General features: G+C 48.6%; 7 protein-coding genes across 7 annotated transcripts; 3 read left to right on the forward strand and 4 right to left on the reverse strand.

The window, feature by feature from the left end:
• Positions 1 to 351: 351 nt before the first annotated feature.
• AO090003000511 (uncharacterized protein) lies at positions 352 to 1,163 on the forward strand (the record flags this gene model as incomplete). The annotated part of the gene is made up of 3 exons (XM_023234919.1): positions 352 to 792; positions 845 to 953; positions 1,132 to 1,163. The coding sequence occupies 3 exons, from the start codon at positions 352 to 354 to the stop codon at positions 1,161 to 1,163; spliced, it is 582 nt and encodes a 193-aa protein (XP_023089989.1).
• A 462-nt stretch (positions 1,164 to 1,625) lies between these two features.
• Positions 1,626 to 4,154, forward strand: AO090003000512 (uncharacterized protein; the record flags this gene model as incomplete). Its single annotated transcript, XM_001819632.1, has 1 exon — positions 1,626 to 4,154. The coding sequence occupies one exon, from the start codon at positions 1,626 to 1,628 to the stop codon at positions 4,152 to 4,154; it is 2,529 nt and encodes an 842-aa protein (XP_001819684.1).
• A 371-nt stretch (positions 4,155 to 4,525) lies between these two features.
• AO090003000513 (peptide alpha-N-acetyltransferase MAK3) lies at positions 4,526 to 5,228 on the reverse strand (the record flags this gene model as incomplete). The annotated part of the gene is made up of 2 exons (XM_001819633.1): positions 4,526 to 4,771; positions 4,848 to 5,228. The coding sequence occupies 2 exons, from the start codon at positions 5,226 to 5,228 to the stop codon at positions 4,526 to 4,528; spliced, it is 627 nt and encodes a 208-aa protein (XP_001819685.1).
• A 442-nt stretch (positions 5,229 to 5,670) lies between these two features.
• On the forward strand, positions 5,671 to 7,724 carry AO090003000514 (phospholipid:diacylglycerol acyltransferase; the record flags this gene model as incomplete). Its single annotated transcript, XM_001819634.1, has 3 exons — positions 5,671 to 5,994; positions 6,060 to 7,467; positions 7,579 to 7,724. 3 exons carry the CDS (start codon positions 5,671 to 5,673, stop codon positions 7,722 to 7,724), a joined length of 1,878 nt encoding a protein of 625 aa, XP_001819686.1.
• A 971-nt stretch (positions 7,725 to 8,695) lies between these two features.
• Positions 8,696 to 10,535, reverse strand: AO090003000515 (uncharacterized protein; the record flags this gene model as incomplete). Its single annotated transcript, XM_001819635.3, has 2 exons — positions 8,696 to 9,154; positions 9,210 to 10,535. The coding sequence occupies 2 exons, from the start codon at positions 10,533 to 10,535 to the stop codon at positions 8,696 to 8,698; spliced, it is 1,785 nt and encodes a 594-aa protein (XP_001819687.3).
• Positions 10,536 to 11,867: 1,332 nt separating this feature from the next.
• On the reverse strand, positions 11,868 to 13,103 carry AO090003000517 (uncharacterized protein; the record flags this gene model as incomplete). The annotated part of the gene is made up of 5 exons (XM_023234921.1): positions 11,868 to 11,890; positions 12,249 to 12,271; positions 12,329 to 12,715; positions 12,771 to 12,957; positions 13,061 to 13,103. The coding sequence occupies 5 exons, from the start codon at positions 13,101 to 13,103 to the stop codon at positions 11,868 to 11,870; spliced, it is 663 nt and encodes a 220-aa protein (XP_023089990.1).
• A 155-nt stretch (positions 13,104 to 13,258) lies between these two features.
• On the reverse strand, positions 13,259 to 14,648 carry AO090003000518 (phosphatase PAP2 family protein; the record flags this gene model as incomplete). The annotated part of the gene is made up of 2 exons (XM_001819637.3): positions 13,259 to 14,156; positions 14,227 to 14,648. The coding sequence occupies 2 exons, from the start codon at positions 14,646 to 14,648 to the stop codon at positions 13,259 to 13,261; spliced, it is 1,320 nt and encodes a 439-aa protein (XP_001819689.1).
• Positions 14,649 to 18,856: the final 4,208 nt, after the last annotated feature.

The raw sequence follows: 18,856 nt of genomic DNA on the forward strand, positions 1-18,856 counted from the left end.
CTAACAGCTACATATACAAACACTGAAGGCGAAAGCCTTGTCGATACTCCGACCGTGCCGACTACTGAACAACGTGATTTTGGTGCCTCCGAGCAAGAAAATGACGACCCTGAATCAGTGACCGGCCATGGTGTCAGGGGCCTCAAACCTGGTAGCGAGCTGGACATTCTTTACGAGAACCAGCGGGGCTGGTTCTTCTTTGGCATTCCTCTTTATTCTCAAGGTTCTCTTCTCAACTTCGATCCATCTGCCTGGGTCACCTACGACTTTCGAGATAGTCCGGTCAATATCACGAATGCGCAGGTGCCGGATCCCAGCTGGGAGTGGGCGTGGAAGACATGGTACGTGGACATGTCGGGCGATGTGGATGATCAAGGCTGGCAGTATTCTTTCTCCTTTAGCTCGTCAGCCTGGCATGGGTCCCACCCTTGGTTTCATTCATTTGTCCGCAGGAGGCGATGGGTCAGACTACGGGTTAAGAAAGCTTCGGAAAGAAGTCGCCGCGGGCGGTCAGGCTTTGAGATGGCTCATATGCTCAACGAGGACTACTTTACTATCCATACCGCCAAGAAGAAGAGAGCAGCAAGTGCAGGGCGTGGTTCCCAAGGGCCATCCACGCACTTGAGTCGAGCGACAACCAACGTGGACGAAGAAGGCCCTCTAGAAGAGATCGGAAATATCCCAACCCTCATGTATGCCCTGAAAAATGCAAAGATAGACCGTGAGAAGTTCGATATCCTCAGAAGGTTTGTGGCGGAGGGAGGCCAAGAGCTATACTATCTAGATGAAAAGGTAAGCACATGTTAACTCATACATCTATGATGCTGTTGCTAAAAGTTTCCAGATGCAAGATATAATGGCTCTATTTGTCTTCCAAGCCTCGCGGTGGCAACTAGTGACCTATATGACTGACCTCATCGAGGAGTTGTCAGGGAAGGAGCCTGAGTCTAGTGGTATGGATGCAGAGGAAACCCGACGGCAAAAAGACTACCTCTCGAAAGCTGTAGCCACAGCAAAGCATTATCTCACTGGGCCAGAGATCCTCGCTCCTGAAGGACGAGTGCCTGCTCGGGAAATGTCAGAGATGTTGGATTTGACCCCGGAAGCGAAGAGGGAAAGTCTTCTGTCTAGATCCTCTGGGAAATTCTCCCACAAGCCAATAGACAACGGTGGGGAGATTAAAGGTATTCCTCAGGCGGCGGAGATCGGACGCGAAGGGCACATTTATCAGTATACATCTTGATCCTTTGTAGTTAGCCGGTTTGGCTGGTCCAGAGTACGGGTCAGGTGAACGCCTTTGAGGCCACCCTCTCCGTACGACCTACCTATATATTCTCATTGGCTTCTTTTATCAGCTGTAGTTATTTTTATTTTATTATGGCTCTTAAATTCGAATAGTAAATCTGCGAAAGCTATACATCTTGTTTACGGCGAGTATCGGTCCGATTCCTGGAGAGCACTGACCGCCTGCCATTTTGATACGGCAAACATTTTCTAGAATCTCCGCGCTGGAGAGCTTCGCCCGCAGCTTGAAAAAACGACCTCTCTGTACAGGAACAAATCCAGACTCGCCCGCGACTCTTCGCCCTTTCCATGACTCAGGCACTTGCTCCGTATACTCCTCGATGTTATCGCGTGGTCGCCCGTGTCTGAAAAGACGTGTATTGTCCACCGTCTTAGACACCGTTGCGGTTGGCCCCGACGAACCTCTCCTGTTCCTCTACCCCCGTTGGTTCACTGCAGCAGTCCGCCAACGGAGGTCAATCTCGTCAACTAAATGCACTTCTAAATGCACAGCGAGACTATGCAACGCGGGCGGGTTCGTTCCGGGGACGCGCCGGAGGTTGTCACTCGGGGATTCTACGAAACGGTGGGCATCTAGTAACAGTGCAGCCAAATCTAATGTGATTGAGGAGGCTGGAAGCTCACAGCAGAACGATGGACCTGGCGCTACACTAGAGAGTGGACAAGATGGGGAGAAAGGGGTTGAATTAAAACACGACGGCGTGAATCCACCGAAAAACACTACAAGTCCTAAGCCGTCATTGCCCGATTCCCCGGAGAGGAGCAAGTTGCTTGAAGAGAGACGAAAACGCCTGTTCAACATATTTGCAGATATCGACTCGAAACCTTCCCGTCCACCACCGCCGCCTCCTCCGAAATCCAGTGCCCTGAGAGGAAGAGAACTGAAAACACATGCGAGGCCATTGGCAGCCCCTCCCAAAATTCACTCTCATGAGAGAGCGCGTGCTACTATGAAATCATTATCTGTTAGGGATAGGCGGAAGTTACGGTGCCGGTTGTTTTTCACTAAGCGGATGAACCCCGAAGCGAAATGGAGATGGACCCTTTGGACTAAGCTGGAGGAATTGTTCGAGCGAATGGAGCAGAATACTACCGTGTGGAAGAAGAGAGGCACAAAACACAAGGAGATGCTATTGCCGGAGGAGACTGTTGCTCTCCTTGCAGGTGCTACGGACATGGCGATGAAGGAAAATGTCTGGTACGTGCCTGTGCACAATGGGTGTAAGGTCCATGTGCTACATCCACGGGAGAGCGAAGGTCAATACAGGAAGGTTGTATTGTCTGGTTCCGAACGAGTGGTGGAGCTTGTCGGGGATCGTATTGCGCATGCAAAGAGCCTTCAAGAAATGGGTGACCCTTTGGTCGATATCAGAAAGCCACCGATCCCCGTGTTTCCATCATTGGAGACCATGGCGCGGAAAAATATTCCGATCCCCATTATTCGGGGTGTATGGGACTTTTATAAATCCGCTAAGGATCCTGCGAATTTGGGAACGCTGCTCCCCCTTTCCCAAAATTTGTTGAGTGTCAGGGAATTTGCGGAGCATGTTGATGAAGTCGCGCGGTCATTGCCTTCTCATAAAGCCTCTCCAGAGTATTCTCATCAAAAGCAAGTGGCCAAATCTCTCCTTTCGTTGTTCCAGAACGAGCGGTACCATGGCTATTTGTCCACTGCTGCATTGAATACAGCACTATCTTTCCTCCTTGACCATGAGTTTGTGAGGTACGCGCGCATGATCTTCCTGAGAGCAGAGCATGTCGTGACAGTAGACTCCTTCAATATCTTGTTGAAGTTCGCGGCTCAAAAGCAGGATATGCGTCTTTTCCGCCAGTTTCTGCTGACAATGCCGAGGTTGAATATCCGGCCGAATCCATATACCTGGCTTACATTCCTTGACTGCCTTGTCTCACCTAAAGCGAAGGCGAATCTCGTCTCGCGTATGATGCAAAAAGGCTACCTCAACGAGTCTAGTGCTATGCGAACGGCGCTGCAGGTGACGATACAAAACACCTTCCGTGCACACCTCGAGAGCGGGAAAAGTGTTGACTCCTTTTTTAATATGCTTATTGAGACACAGGGTACCAATTGGTTCCCTCCATCACTGATCAATCAAATGTTGAACGTTGCTGCCAGACGCAAGGATTTTTCGGCCATGGAGCGGTTACTTCAAATATGCAAACAGCAAGGCTTTGCTGTTAAGGGTTCTACTGTCAACCAAATTGTCTTGCTGTTTCGCAAGGATATATTCTCCCTCCTCCGGTTCTTGTTTCGATTCATCGACCGTCCCGAGCGTGTACTCACAAAAGATTCTTGGGAGAAACTGTTCTTGATGGCCTTCAAAGGGCGACACTACAACATCTGCCGTGTGCTGTGGAGATACGCGTGCATGTACAGAGGCGTGACATACAACATGCGACAGTCTGTGCTTACATCGTTGCTCCGCAATACATCATTTCGAAAGACTGGAGGTCAATACAACCAACTTTGGCTCACCAGTGCAGGCAAAGTCATCGTGGGGATTGATCTTCATCTTCCGAATTATCCTTTAAATGAGTCATTTGCAGATCTTGTACCATCTGAGTTCAGTCGGAACCCAGTTGCTTCTCTTGCAACTGGATTCAAGCCTACTGGTGGAGAGCGTGAGAAGCAGCAACTTCTGGCCTCAAAACTGACATTACGTGATACGGAAGTCGGTCCAATGTACCGGCCTTCGAGGTCATTGAATATCATGTTGGAGGCCGCAGCCGTGCTGGATCAGGAATGGAAAACGGTCCCTCGACCAACACAGTGGCTGATGCAAAACGCTATCAAAGTCTCGGTGAAAAGAAAGTCGGATTATCTGCAGTGAACGTAGTTGAACTGCCTTTGACTGGGGTTGAACTATACACTGTACCTGTTGATCAGGGACTCACTACCCACTTCCTGCATATAATATTGGCTGTATGAGCTACAGAGTTGCCCAACAGCTATCCACATATCATGTATGAACTCAACAGCGCTTTTACGTCTGACCTTTCTGTACATTATACCTCTGTATACTAACCCCTCCTCTTTTCTATATAATGCCATGTATAGATACTATAGAAATAGACTTCGGCTGCTCAGCCCTACTGTTCATTGCAATAGATCGTTAAAATGTATTCGTCACTCATATTCTCTATTGTCGTAATTGCGTAGTCTATAAGTTATTCACAAGAAGCGATCTGCCATTCCGTCTCATCATTGATTGCCATTTCCATGAAGCAAAGCTGGCGGCGGAGGAGCAATTGGACCAGACATATCAGGGGGCCCGTATGGGTCGAACGCCGTCCGCATGGACCCCACGCCCTCCTTGAGGTATAGCACCAAGCGATAGGCCGAGTTACCGTTCAAATAGTATCGATGCAATCTTTTACTGCGTAGGAACCCCAGTCGCTCATACAATTTAATGGCGGCCGTATTTGTAATTTCGGTCTCGAGCGCGATCTGCAAGCCCCTCATATTAGTATAATCCCTTCTGAATGGAGCACATGTGCAACCCTGCGGGACCCGGGCAACAAACCTCGTCCGCATCACGCGCAATCATCGCATCAATCGCCATTCTGACCAATTTCGTTGCAATCCCGCGACCTCGATGCTCTTCTCGCACCGCCAACATTGCAATATACCCTCTTAATGGGCCGCCGCGATGTGGTTCCAGCTTCGAGACTACAACCCCGACCATCGGGTCCGGCAGTGTGTCATCCATGGCCATGAAACAGAGATCGCCCCATTGGTAGAGGAAATACCGGTAGACGTAGATGCTGTACGGCTCAGAGAGGTCCTTGGAGATTAGTTGCCGCATAGCAGCGACATATTCGTCTTCGCGTGCGCCGTCATAGCGGATGTAGCGGAGGTCTGGTGGTGCAGCGGAGACTGCGGTGGGAGTAGCGTCATGGCTCATTCCGGCCGCGTATTCGGACTCATTGAGAGAATCCAATCTTTCTATGTTGATTTTGGGAAAAGAGTGACAGGTGCGGGAGGGCGTTGTAATAGTTCTGAGCGAGTGTGGGGAATTGGAGCGGCTGAGGAAGTAAGAGGAGGAATTCAGGTACAAAGGGAGGAAAACGGACTTTGTAATTTTGGAATTAAATCTCATGACGTCCCATTTTGGTTGCAACTTCAGAAAGCATGTGATTTCCGTTTCCCAACTTCTTCACCTTGTGCGCCTTTTTTTTTTTTCCTTTCTCCCTCCTTTTCTTTTTCTTTCTTGACTTCACTTTTCTGGCTGTCTGTTCTGTTGAGTATCTTTCTTACTTGATATATACCGAAGAGTCTACCTCTTTCCTTCAATCCGCGGCTGTCAATTCCACCCATTGTCCTCCGTGTTCCTGGCGATCGCCCATATGCTCCGCCGTCGCCTGGCCAAGGACGACAATGTCCAATCCGCTTCTACGGACTCCTCTCGCGATGAAAGCAAAGTAGTTCCCGCTACGCAGACTGCAACGCCAGCCGAGAAACCGAAGAAAGAGTCATTCGTGACGAAGCCGCGGAGTAAACGTCGCAATGGTCTTATCTTCGTTCTGGGCGGCATTTTCGGAATTATCGTCGCCGCGTTCTTCGCCAACCAACAAGATGTGATCAGTCTCGATGCGCTGATGGATCTGAACTTGGATGCGTTGATGGATGTTATACCGCAGGGCATTGTGAAAGATGTGAGGGAGTTCTCGGTATGTCAACCCCTCTTTCCTTCATGGAGGTAGTGATCAAATCTGATTGTATTAATGTCGGATAGCAACATGAGCGCGACGCTGTCAGCTATGATTCATTCTCCGTCGGTCTACAACTTCAATCGCAAGGCATTCAAGCTAAGCATCCCATTGTCATGATCCCCGGCGTTATCTCCACTGGGCTCGAGAGCTGGGGCACCGAGGTGTCGTCCCGCCAGTATTTCCGTCGGAGACTCTGGGGCAGTTGGAGTATGATGCGCGCTTTGGTCCTGGATAAGGCAGAGTGGAAAAACCATATCATGCTGGATAAGGATACCGGGTTGGATCCGCCGGGGATCAAGCTACGGGCGGCACAGGGTTTTGATGCGACTGATTTCTTCATCACGGGATACTGGATCTGGAACAAGATTCTTGAGAACCTGGCGACAATCGGGTATGATCCGACTAATGCCTTCACTGCCGCTTATGATTGGAGACTGTCTTATCTGAACCTGGAGGTCCGTGACCAGTACTTCAGTCGGTTGAAGTCCTACATCGAGACTGCCGTTCTCGTGAAAGGAGAAAAAGTGGCTCTAGCTTCACACAGCATGGGCTCGCAGGTGCTCTTCTATTTCTTTAAATGGGTTGAGCATCCGGAGCATGGTAAGGGAGGCAGTGACTGGGTTAACAGACACGTTGCCTCCTGGATCAACATCAGCGGGTGCATGCTGGGCGCCGTCAAGGGTCTAACGGCCGTCCTCTCGGGCGAAATGAGGGATACCGCCCAGTTGAACGCCTTTGCCGTGTACGGGTTGGAGAAGTTCCTGTCCAAGGAGGAACGAGCTGAGATCTTCCGGGCCATGCCCGGCATCTCGAGCATGCTCCCCAAGGGCGGAGAAGCCGTATGGGGCAATGCAACGTGGGCTCCGGACGACCTGCCCGGCCAGCACACGAGCTACGGAAATCTGCTGAAGTTCCAGCAGACCAACTCGTCCCTAACAGCCAAGAACCTCACGGTCTCCGAAAGTCTGGCGTATCTTATGAACTCGAGCGACGAATGGTACCGCAATCAAGTCCAAACCAGCTACTCGCACGGAGTCGCACACACCACCGCGCAAGTCGAAGCAAACGAAAACGACCCTCGCACATGGCTCAACCCCCTTGAGGCCCGTTTGCCATTGGCCCCGGACATGAAGGTCTATTGCTTCTACGGCGTCGGCAAACCAACCGAACGCAGCTACTACTACCAGGAGGAGCGCGATCCCCTGGTCAACCTAAACGTCAGTATTGACACCACCGTCACCAACAGCGACGGAGTCGACCACGGCGTCGTCATGGGCGAAGGCGACGGCACCGTCAACCTTCTTAGCACCGGCTACATGTGCGCCAAGGGATGGAATATTAAACGGTACAACCCAGCAGGAGTCAAGATCAAGGTCTTTGAAATGCCACACGAACCAGACAGGTTCTCACCACGCGGTGGTCCAAACACAGGTACAACATCTCCATCTCCACCCCCTACTACATCACCCTACATCACATTCAACCAACACCCAACAACAACCTCATTCCCAGATATTGTATACCCAAACTAACAATTTAAAGGCGATCACGTTGACATCCTCGGCCGAGCCTCCTTGAACGAACTCATCCTCCGCGTAGCAGGCGGCCACGGCGACGAAATCGAAGAAACCTTCGTCTCAAAAATCAAAGAGTACGCAGACCGGGTGCAGATCTTTGAAGAGGAATAGATAGATAGATTTAATACCCCAATGTTTTCCTCTTGTTTCTTTCTTATGAATTATTTTCAGCATATATCTATTATACAAGAGATAATCCTGTTATGTATTATGTATGGTTGGTGAACGGATGATGTTTATGTCCTTTTATGTTTATTGGTGGGTCCGGAGAAGAGGACTCTGTATAGATATTGAATTGAGATATCATTAGTACTCACTATTATTACCTACGCACAATATTCCCCTTATACACAGCTCCAAGTTGGGCCATTCCCTGGATTGATTTACTGCTATAGAAGTAGTTAATGTATCTTAGATATAATTTAGCTAAAGTTGTCCCCTCCAAATCCAGAACTGTCGCAACACACCCTATTATTCAGACAGGTAATGGAGCACAGGACGGATGGTTTTCGGTCAGACTTCTCTATGCCTTGAATTACTTATTAAAAGGCCTAGGATCAAGTCAAACCTAGCTCACAGCGGCTAACCCCCAGACAACTTGCTAAGAAATACAATAGCAACCCATACGAAGATAGGAAGGTAGTTCCTGGCCAGGAACTTCTTGACAAGAATATATTTACCCCAGTCACAATTATTCAAACAATAGAGATGATTGGTTGCTTTCTTAATAAGATTCAATAAGTATTTAAACAGGCAATACACAACCGTATCCTGCTTTAGATTCAATTTTAGTATTCTCGCACGGATTCCCTAACTTCTTTTACTTCCAGTTACTCCTCGGTAATGGTGATTGAGAATAGGGCTTGAGCATCCTCGTGAAGAGCCTCGGTTCTGATCTCCCTTGCATGGTTTAATCAATCAATCATTCAAGATTGTATCAATCTGTTAGAGCCTGATTGTTGAATGTCTACCAATCTTGTAGAATAAGTGTTGCTATATATCTTTATTATTTAACTAGGAATATAACCGCAATCAATTGGATCAATCCGATTATTCATTCTATATAGATCGTATCCAAACCCTCAATATCCACTGTCTCGCTCCCCAGGGCCTCTGCTCGGTTCACCAGGCCATTCCTGTGTGTAAAAGACTACTTCGTCAACCCCAGTCTGTTCTTTGATATCTGCGATGAGGTCGTCGATATGGGTGAAAACCACTATCTGTCCCTGAACTTGTCCACCAAAGGCCATTCCTACTGCATTGCCATAGCCTGTGAATAGAAGGGCCCCCGAGTCACCGGGCTCGAAAGAAGGCTGCGATGCCCGACGACAGACCGACTGCTCATCTGTCGCGCGCCGCTCCCCGTTCGCTGCAACAGTGAAAATCGTAGTGGGGAGTATGCTGTATCTGCAGATAGCCGCATTCGATTCGCAACCGTATGTGTGAAGGGGCTGGCCATGATCCAACGGCAGACCCTGTTCTATGTAGCCGTTTTCAGCTTTCAGGAACATTGGAAGATATCTCTCGGTAAATTGGCCAAACTGATAATTTCACATTAAGCTACTTCCGAATAGAAAGAGGAGAGCAGAAACTCACTTTATTAGATGGACACGCTCGGGTCGGATGGGGCTTTAGAAGAGCCCAATCCATGATTCTAGTCGTGCCGTCGCCAGAATGCGCCCAGACTTCGCCAAACCTATACGTCTTTAAATCATAGTAGGAATGTAGATGTGTAAGATCGTCTTCATGAGACTTGATGAGATCTCGGAGATTTCGCCACAATGCTTTCCGGTCGTCTGGGAGGTCTCCATCCACTCTAAGTTGCTCCAAGGTGCGATAAGGTTCTCCTCTCTTGAGGTATGAGACTGTCTCCGTAAGTTTATCGATGCACTCTTTGACCTTGCCATAAGTTGGACAGTCGACCTCCTGTGCTGATTCAGATATTAACGCATCTTGGCGATGTTTATCGAATATGCAATGACGACATGTCAAGCCAAATGGCTCCCATTCAGAGTCAGGCTTTTGCCGTATATTGAGCCATCCCCCGAAGGTGCCATAAGTGTCGCTATCCCGAGCACCTACACTATGTCCAATCGTGGCTACTCTTGGACCTTCGCGGGTATGAACAAGATAACGAGAGTTGATTTCACTCTGAATCGACGGTCGACGGGCGCAAAAGATACTGCGATCTTTATAAATCTCCACGTCCACCATAGAAAGGTCAAACTCGTTCAAGATATTGTTGACATCCTGCTTAGCGAGTTTCCAGTTTCGCTCTGATTTCGGATCGACAGTGATGAGGATAGTCGGTTTGTACTCCACATCCTTGTAGCCCATACGATAGCAGCCTAGCATTTGGAATCCAGACACATCAACAGAGTCTAGGATGCGTTTGCGAACCATATCCCACTTGGAAAAAATTGCGTCAGTCGGCTCGCATATAAGAATATTGGGGCCAACTTTCAGACGCCAGTCAATAATATCAACAGTCACATGTCCCAAGCCGTGTCTGCGAAGAAGATCGTGCATCTCCTGTGCTGCCTGGAGCCAGTTCTCCCGAGAATCATCTCGTGGAGTGTCTACCATAACTTGTAATGTTAGAATCGGTTCTGCAGAGTCGTCATAGCACGGCGTGCACTCCATAGACTGCATGGACCCGCAAACCTTCCAAGTTTCGAGAATGGGCTGCAGTTCCTGAAATGGAAGTTGTTCAATCACGGTTGTGCGGCTGTTGTACGGTATGTCGCAGAGCTTTGGCCCACCAGCCCGTCGAAGTCCGGTCGCAGTTATACTGGCTTCCATCGTGGTAGGATGAGACGGGGTAGTGGGATCGTGGTTTTGCGAAGGGGATAGCGTACAGATATCCTTGGAAGCGCCTGGAGCGCAGAATATATGGCAGTCTACTTCTGCCAATTTGGCCATATGTCGGTAAAAGTGCCAATAAACAGAGAAGATGTCAAGTCTGAGCTAATAGAATGATCTCCAGCACTAACAGGTGGTTCATAAACAAGATAGAGGAAGAAGGGAAGTGGGATTATATACTGCCCGGTACGGAAGGATGGATGTTCTCAGTCAAGCAGTAGAGATGTGTGTGGAGGTAAAGATATAGGAAAATCACCAAGTAATCAAAAAGTAAGGCCTTTATCTGCTTTGTTCTAAAAATACAACAAGCACTCAGGCATTGCATGGATTCAATTCTTTGAGAAAAGGTTCACTGTGCCCGTTTGCTCGTTCCTTTCAGATGCAACATCCATTATTCATCTGTCTTTGAGGATTGAAATAGAATAGTTGAAAGGGATTCTCACAGTTTCAAAGTCAAGGTCATCCTCCACAGTCAGCATTCCCTCTTCCTGGTGATTGTATTCCACTCTCGAAGCAAAAGTCGATAACCCCGAGTAAGCAGACATCCAGAGTAACCACACAGTCTCCTGACGGTGAATATTCCCCTTTCATACCTGCCAATAGTCCAATAGTCCAATAGTAGAATCGTTCAGATACTTCACGCATCTAGAGAGAGTACCAGTAGGAACTGATTCACCGAGTAGCTCCAGCCTCGCCTATAAAGAGGGCCCCCTTTTCATCCATTCTTCTTTCCTCCATCTTCCCTCATTCTTCCTTGTCTCCTCGATCCGTTCATCCTCCACCTTTCTCCGGTTTCCTCCTTATTGTTTTCCGGATAGGCTTGCTCCCGCAGCCCCATCAAGGCGTCCAATATCTCTCTCGATAGAAAGGTAGCCTGGCTATATTACCTGCATCAATTCAACCATGTCGCTCCCGAACGGCATCCTTATCCTAGAAGGGTATCCCGGAGCAGGAAAGACCTTCCCTCCCATCGTGATAGCTTCGATATCGATCTCGCTGAACTTCCACGTTATCTTTAACGCCCCAATGCAATCTGCGAGTCTATGGATAAATGGACAGAATTTACAGGATCGAATCTCGATCCGCTGAGGGTATATCGTGCCTGTATCGGAAGCCAGGGCTTTCCTTATATACTTATATATAGGAGACCTCGTTCTGAGCAAGCAAGTGACGAAACTGCGGATGCCGTGAATCTGCTCCCGATACTGTCGGCGATTCCAGCCCTATTTTCATCCCCCTGGAAGATTCAATCCGTATCAATGCGATCAGGGATGAAAGTATGAACAGATACTACGGTATCCCGGCCAAGTCCTGGAAGCTTTTGAACGCACGGTGGACTCACAGCCTGACTTGACTGATGATACCGAAGACTCCGATCATGAGAAGAAGGACTCAGATCAGACGGAAGAGGAGAACTGTACAGAGGAGAGACTAACACCGCTTAAGACTGGCGTCTACCGGGTTCATCTGCCTCTAAGAGATATCATTCCTCGGGAGGATTCTTATGTTCTTTGGGTCCAAGTCGAAGTTTGTTTTGCTACTCCCCTATGACGGACTGATCTGGCAAATATGGGTTTAAAAAAAGGTTGTACTTAGTAGCATACTACTGAACGGAAGCGTACCGATGCGGGACGTTGGATTCGATACGGTGTCTCTCGGTGACCCAGGAAACGCGAAAGTGAGCCCAAGAGAGAGAGGATGAAGCATAAGTAATCAGGTCATTGAAATTGTCCAAGCCAAGATGTATACACAAGAATCAAACAAGTAATGTACAAAGTTCTTCATAAATCATAACGCTACCGATGGGATTATAATTAATAATAATGCCATGGAATAAAAAGCATCCAACGAACTCTGTGGCACGGTGGATGCTCGTGTCCAGCAGAGAAACGTCAAGTCGTAAAAGTGTTTTCAATACCATAGGGTGTGCAACCTTCGACAAGATGACTCCGTCTGCATCTGTCGCCCAGCCACTTTGAAGTCCCGGTGCCTCCCCAAGGTCTCCATTACTTGGTAGAGGGAACGGTTCGGAACGGCCGCTCTGCATCACCAATGTCCTCTTTATAGAAGAATGCTCCAAAACAAACCACCACGCGAGAGGGAAATCAGGTAGTCCTGGCCCCGCTCTATATACCAATGCAAAGGTCATTAAACAAGCATCAACTCCTTCTAAGCACAACGAGTGAAGTGGATGCAAAAGGCGCCCCAATACTTTTCTCTTTCCATCATGGTCCCCAATCCTAGGCGCCAATGGTGTGAGCGATCGACAAGAATGTTAAAAAAAAGTATATGTACCTGGCCGAGTACAAGAAAGAAAAGCGAAGCAAAAGGCTCGACCAGTTGAAGAATAGCGAAAGACTGTAGTTGGAATGGGACGAAATCGTCCGATCTGGAATGATCCAGATAGCAGTGTACAAGCGAATGACTCCAAGGACACCAGAAAAGTTCAAGCTCCTCAGCAGCGAAAATCGCGCCAAGTCCGCTGGACCTTGTGATTAAGATTATTGACGGAGTTTCAGGGAGACTCGGGGCCGTAGGATCACATCATACAGCCCAACTAATTTCGCAACAATGTTTGCATGTACAGTTGAAGATGCGCGTGGAAAACGGCGCGATCCGGGGTGCCATTAAGCCGGATGTGCCGAAGAAAAAAGGCGTATTAAAAATATATGTGTCGAAATCTGCTCAATGCAATAAGAATCCAGCATGTCGTAAAATGGCCAAAACGCCGTTCGTCAGTAAATGAAAAACGCGAGTGCCGTAAATGCAAGTTGAGGGCTGAATCACGGGCTGAACATATGTCTTCCGGACTCAATGTCGGAGGCAGGGGAAGCAAGAGCCTCGCCCTCCCAGGTGTAATGGTCATCGATGGGACTCAGAGAGCCGGATGAGACGGAGGAAGACGAGCCTACCGTCCACTCATCACTGTCCAGGTTGACGTCGCCATCGTAGCCGGCCAGATCGTAGCCATATCCCCGAGAAGAATCGCCGTATTCCACGTAGTCGTAGTCCCATCGGAACATCTTGTCGGTTTGAACGCGGGGCATGAACCGAGTCTTCGCGAAATAGAACGCGACCGTGGCCAAAAGCCCACCACACACCAGATCAACGGCGTAGTGGTGGGACAGATACATGGTGGCCCACCACATCCACAGGGTATATGTCACGAACAGTGGCTTCAGGCGAGGGAAGACCAGGCTCATGAAAAGTGCTGCCAGAGTCGAATCGGCGGCGTGCAGCGATGGGAATGCACCGAAGACAACCGGAGATTGTTTGAAGCCCGAGGTGTAGAGGTCAATGCCCAGGAGCTTGTCAATGCGAGCAAGACCCGCAGGGTTACCTTGCATCGAGTAGTCGGCTGGTGCCAGACCGTACAGATTCTCGTACCACGGGGGCGAGCAGGGGAAGAACAGCTGAATGGTGACTGCCAGCATGCTAATATAGCCGAAAGTCCGCGCAAAGATCGGCACAATACCGGGAGGCCCAAAAATAAACATAATCAGAGAAACGACGAAAGGAGCTCCGTAATGGCAGAGACCATATGGAATCCATGCTAGCACGTCGAGCACAACATTCTGATGAGCAGACAGGATGTTGCTGATGTTGGCGCCGTAGAGGATATTCTCCAAAGCCGGTAGCACCCGGACCCAGATAGCAGGACGCCAATCGCTCGGAATGAATCTAGAGTCCACTGGATTAGCAATTGCCTTCTTTACAAGGCTATCTGAGAGGGAACGGTGAGTTCACTTACTGGCACGCGTAGAAAAACAGGAGCCATCCTGCAATCGGAAGAAACGGCAAAAAGAACTGACGAGTGATAGGAAGTAGAAGAGCGACAATGTACGCGGTAAACATGGCAGTCTTCCCCAAAGGCCCGGGCGACTCAATGACTGTCAATGAGAAGATCGCGACGATCAACAATAGCAAATATTGGAAGTCGTATGTCGTCCACCGATGGCTTTGTAGCGACCGGAGCGTGTCCACAGGCGAGAACGAAGTTTGCAAAGAGGATATCGACGAGGTGGGCGATATCCTACTCCTCAGCTTCGACCGAATCTTCCGTCGCATGCGATGCGGCACCAGGAGCTGGATTGAGCGCCATGGTACTTGGATTTGAAGCTTCCCGAACTGATTTTGCGTCCGATCCTTCCATGACGGAAGGGTGGGATTCATCTCTGCGGCAAGTCTTTCACAAGACTCAATATATTATTTCACGGCGAGAAGGATTAGGGGTGGAAGAATGCCGCGAGAGTCGAGAAGAGGATCGAAGGTCAAAAACACCCTCGGCGGAGCAGACGGAAAGGGGGGTTCTAGGCGCTCAACGTAACGTTGGACCAGACAGCTGGAGAAGAACGTTTTGATCACCGACAGGGACCGACAGGCGGAGAAATTAAAGGTGAATGAGTTATATTTGGGAGCGCGGGCTCCGGTCTCCAGCGGCCAAACGAGGATGTTTTCTAGTGGAGGTCACGTTGCAAGGGTTCCTCTGACGCAAGGCGGACCGTAAGGGCCGGAAGAGTGAGAAAACCAGGAACGAGATCGAGTCGCAAGGCGGGTAGATGGCCACGGAGCCGGAGAGTTCGTGGTGGTGGAATTAGGGTAGGGAGGTAGACGAGGGTCGGAGGGTGAGGAGGAGAAGTAGAAAAAGAAGAGGAGGGAAAGAAAAGAGGCAAGTAAGTATTTAGTAAATGAGACGATACGTGAGGATTTTGCAAGTGATGGACCGCAGCGCCAAAGGTGAAGAGCGACGGGGCGACGGACGTCGGCGGATACGATTACGGGGCCTAGCGTATCCGTAATTACGGGATTTGGCCTGTATCGTTGTCGTCACGACTAACTCCTTTGAGGTGCTCCTGTCGATTCCGCTAAGCCTCATCAGGGCAAGCCGCGGCCCCCAATTGGGACTAGTCATCCTCAGGAGGTGCCGAGGATGCGATGAAAACTCCCGGACCCGAGAGTGCCTTGGGAAGAGTCCCAAGGTCTGGAAAAATAAAAATAAAAATAAAATAAACAGAATGACAGAAAATTTCAGTCTCCAGAATTTGACACTGGAACGGATAACGTCCGACAGCCCCATACCGACTACGGTGCACGTCCTAATGACTGGCGGGTACGGCGGAGATTCGGAGGATACGGGAATAATAGACGCCGAGTCAACATAGAAAAAAATGTGACAAAGGTGATTACAAGGGGCCAATTACTCGTTCAGTCGAGAATACCGGTAGGTCGCTTGAAAGGTACAGTAAGCCAAAGAGAAAACTCATTATCATATTGTCAGGAAATACAAATTAAAAAAGAAAAAGTAAGAAAGTAAGAAAAATGAAAAAGAGGCGAGACGCTCCGACTTCATTCCAATCCTAGTTAAACCATCGGACCAATCATCATGACACTCTTTCATTGATTTGGGAATGATACCCCACCTTGGTCGGTTCTCCACCAACGGGAGGGCGAGGATCTTCCCAAGTCAATTTCGCTTAATCCACAACGGTCACACTGACCGGCCAAAGAAATCGCCGATTAGCATGCAGCCAAGCCCCACTGTCCCTGAATTAGTTTAGTATTGGTGGTAGTTGGGTTGCTACTATACAAGAGCACGTCCTTTTACGGAGTACTCTTTCTCCTTTTATTGTCCAGGAGCTTCGTCCGGACAAGACTTTTGGGCAATAAGCAAATGGGAGAGTGTTGAATGGATCTGATAGCGGATCCAAAAAGAGGCTCCGATCGGCCATCTGGCAATAGTGCGCAAGTAGTAAGTTTACCTTGTTCTTGGTATCATCTCAACATCGTAAGACTTTCTTATAAGGAGGCTCAGCCAATAGCCGCCGGAGTCAACCTGGTGGCCACTAAGGCAGAGTCAGCCAACATTTGCTTTGTTTTATTCTTTTTTTTTTAGTATTATTGTTATTTTCTTGCCCCCAAACAAATTTAATAAAGGTCTTCCAGCCATCGCAATTCTGATCCCCGACAAGTTTCTTTCGACCTCAAACAACTGTCATCTTTGATTTAGTTCCATCCCGAAACAACACCTGCATTTGGGGGCTGTCAAAAGGGAGGCGACGCATAGATGAAGTGACACGGCATTAGTAAACAATAAGCCGACATGACATCCCTGAGCTACCAAGGACATTGTCGAAAGAAGGTATTACTCTGTGTAGGTAATGAATATCATTTTTCCCTCTACAGGTCGACTAGTTCCCCAACTAGTAGCACATTATTGGGCACACGAGACAACCTTACGGCGCAGGGCCAGATTACTGTCCGGTAAGGTACTGGAACCATACCGAACCAAAACAGCGTGGGAAGATCACGGCAAGCCGCGCCGAGCGGAGCTGGTCAATCCTGCATCCGAGAAAATTAATCCTACATAAGTTCCAAGTTCAGGGAGCTTAAGCTTGGAGAAAAAGAGAAGGGGGACAGGTGACCACACACGTTCAATTCCTTTGTGCTGTCCTCCGTACCTCCGTGCTCATCCTACATAACAACTTCCGCCCCAACATTTCTCGCTTTCAAGAGTGATATCATCTTATCTTAGTCTATTAAGACGCATCAGCATGGCTGAGTGATTAGCTTACTCTGGAGTAGATTAAGGATGGAATGTTATCGATAGACGCCTGTATCAGGTTGAAAAGTCGCTCATCCGTTTTAATATATTTCCAAGGAATCTGGATTGGGTCAACGATCCAGCTCCCCTGGTAGAAGAATACCTTGATAACTATAAATATGCTTTCTCTCCAGCTATTCAGGAGTTTAAATTGGCTTGGTGACTCGTATTCGTTCAGCATCCAAAACAGCCAAAAATGCTGGTTGCCTGGTGCAAAAGTGGATTCGTCCGAGATTAATGAGCTCGGACCATGACAGCAAGAGCCCAGCGCCAAGGAAATAAGGCAGGATTCAAGGGAGGCTGATCATCATCACCGAGAAACACAGCCATGACAAAAAAAAAAAAAAAACAGTATTCTTGAAGAGAATAGAATACTACATCATGTTCGGTCGGATGCGGGGGTTTTTGGTCGATACTGGATCGATCTAATACATCATTCTACATCATAGACGCCGACCTTGCCGTGGCTACCGAGCTCCACCATCTTGGATACCGCATGTCTCACGACCACGACTGTTGACTTAACTCCGTACTCTGTACACCCTCTAGTTTACCCCGGTTCATTCAGACTTTCCTCTGGTTTGCTCCCGTGATGGGAAGATGGGCGCATGGCTCAACATCAGGTGATGGCCGCAGCCCTCGTGTCGTCGAATAACAAGTCCGGGCTTTCTGCACGGGAAGCCTGCATGAGGTCATCCTGCATGTTTATTATTTCACCTTTTCTTTTGGCTTTTCTTTTTCTCCCCGTTTTCTCCTCACTGTGAGGGCGTGACCCTTGCATGAAGTCGAAAATGTTCCCGTTTGGTCTTGACCTGCTGAATGATCGACTGGAGTCCATTCCCGACCGATTATCTAACGGCAGTCGATCAGCATGTGTTTGACCTCGGTGATTGGGACCATGTCACCACCACTGTCCACCTGCATCAGGTTCATTAAACATGGTCGCACAGTCATTAGACATGGGTTCCATCGACTGGACGCCCTCCAAACGCTTCACTATGCGTGAACAACACAACATGCGCTATCCTGGAGTCGATCGCATAGCCAAGCGATCCTGTCATTGCTAATCCAATCAGATGATAGTGGTGACTCGATTTGTTGGCACCCACTTTGGGATCTACACAGATCGGATATCGGATCAGAAGCGCATACATTTATGCACTTGTTTTGCGAAGTATGTTGTGAGTCTTACCATCGTGTATAGATCTGGATACGTCGGGGAACGATCGAGATGGTTATACGTGTCTCTCCGCCAGAATATCCGAAAATCACCGTGTAGATAGATCGTAGCAGTAGCTATGCACAGTCAGACATCTATTTATATCCCAGAAATTCATTCGCCTGTGGAAATGAGCATGAATCAAACAAGGACGGAGCAATACTTGAACATGGATGTACAGTAGTGTCGGACATCCTTTGTTAGATGAGTTAGGGCTACTACGGCTTGCAAGGGCGACTGCTTTCTTTCAACTCCCCTTCCCTAACATATCGACTAATAGAGTCTAGACAAGCCGTCCCCCAACACTCGAGCCCTACAACCAAATCCCAACATTTACCGTTGAAAAATGCCATTTAATCGAAAGCTATGACCCATGACCAGGATAGCAATATCCACATAGTCCGGGAGTAATAATAACCATGCGACCTAATGCAGGTACAACATACCTGAAACACCCCCATACCCATTGTACAACACCAACAATTCCACCCAATACCAAAACCCCCAAACCCAGTAAGTATACACATACATACAAGATACCGTCCAAAACCAAGGCTAAGC

This window comes from Aspergillus oryzae, chromosome 2 (genome assembly GCF_000184455.2).
Source record: "Aspergillus oryzae RIB40 DNA, chromosome 2".
NCBI classification, from domain to species: domain Eukaryota; kingdom Fungi; phylum Ascomycota; class Eurotiomycetes; order Eurotiales; family Aspergillaceae; genus Aspergillus; species Aspergillus oryzae.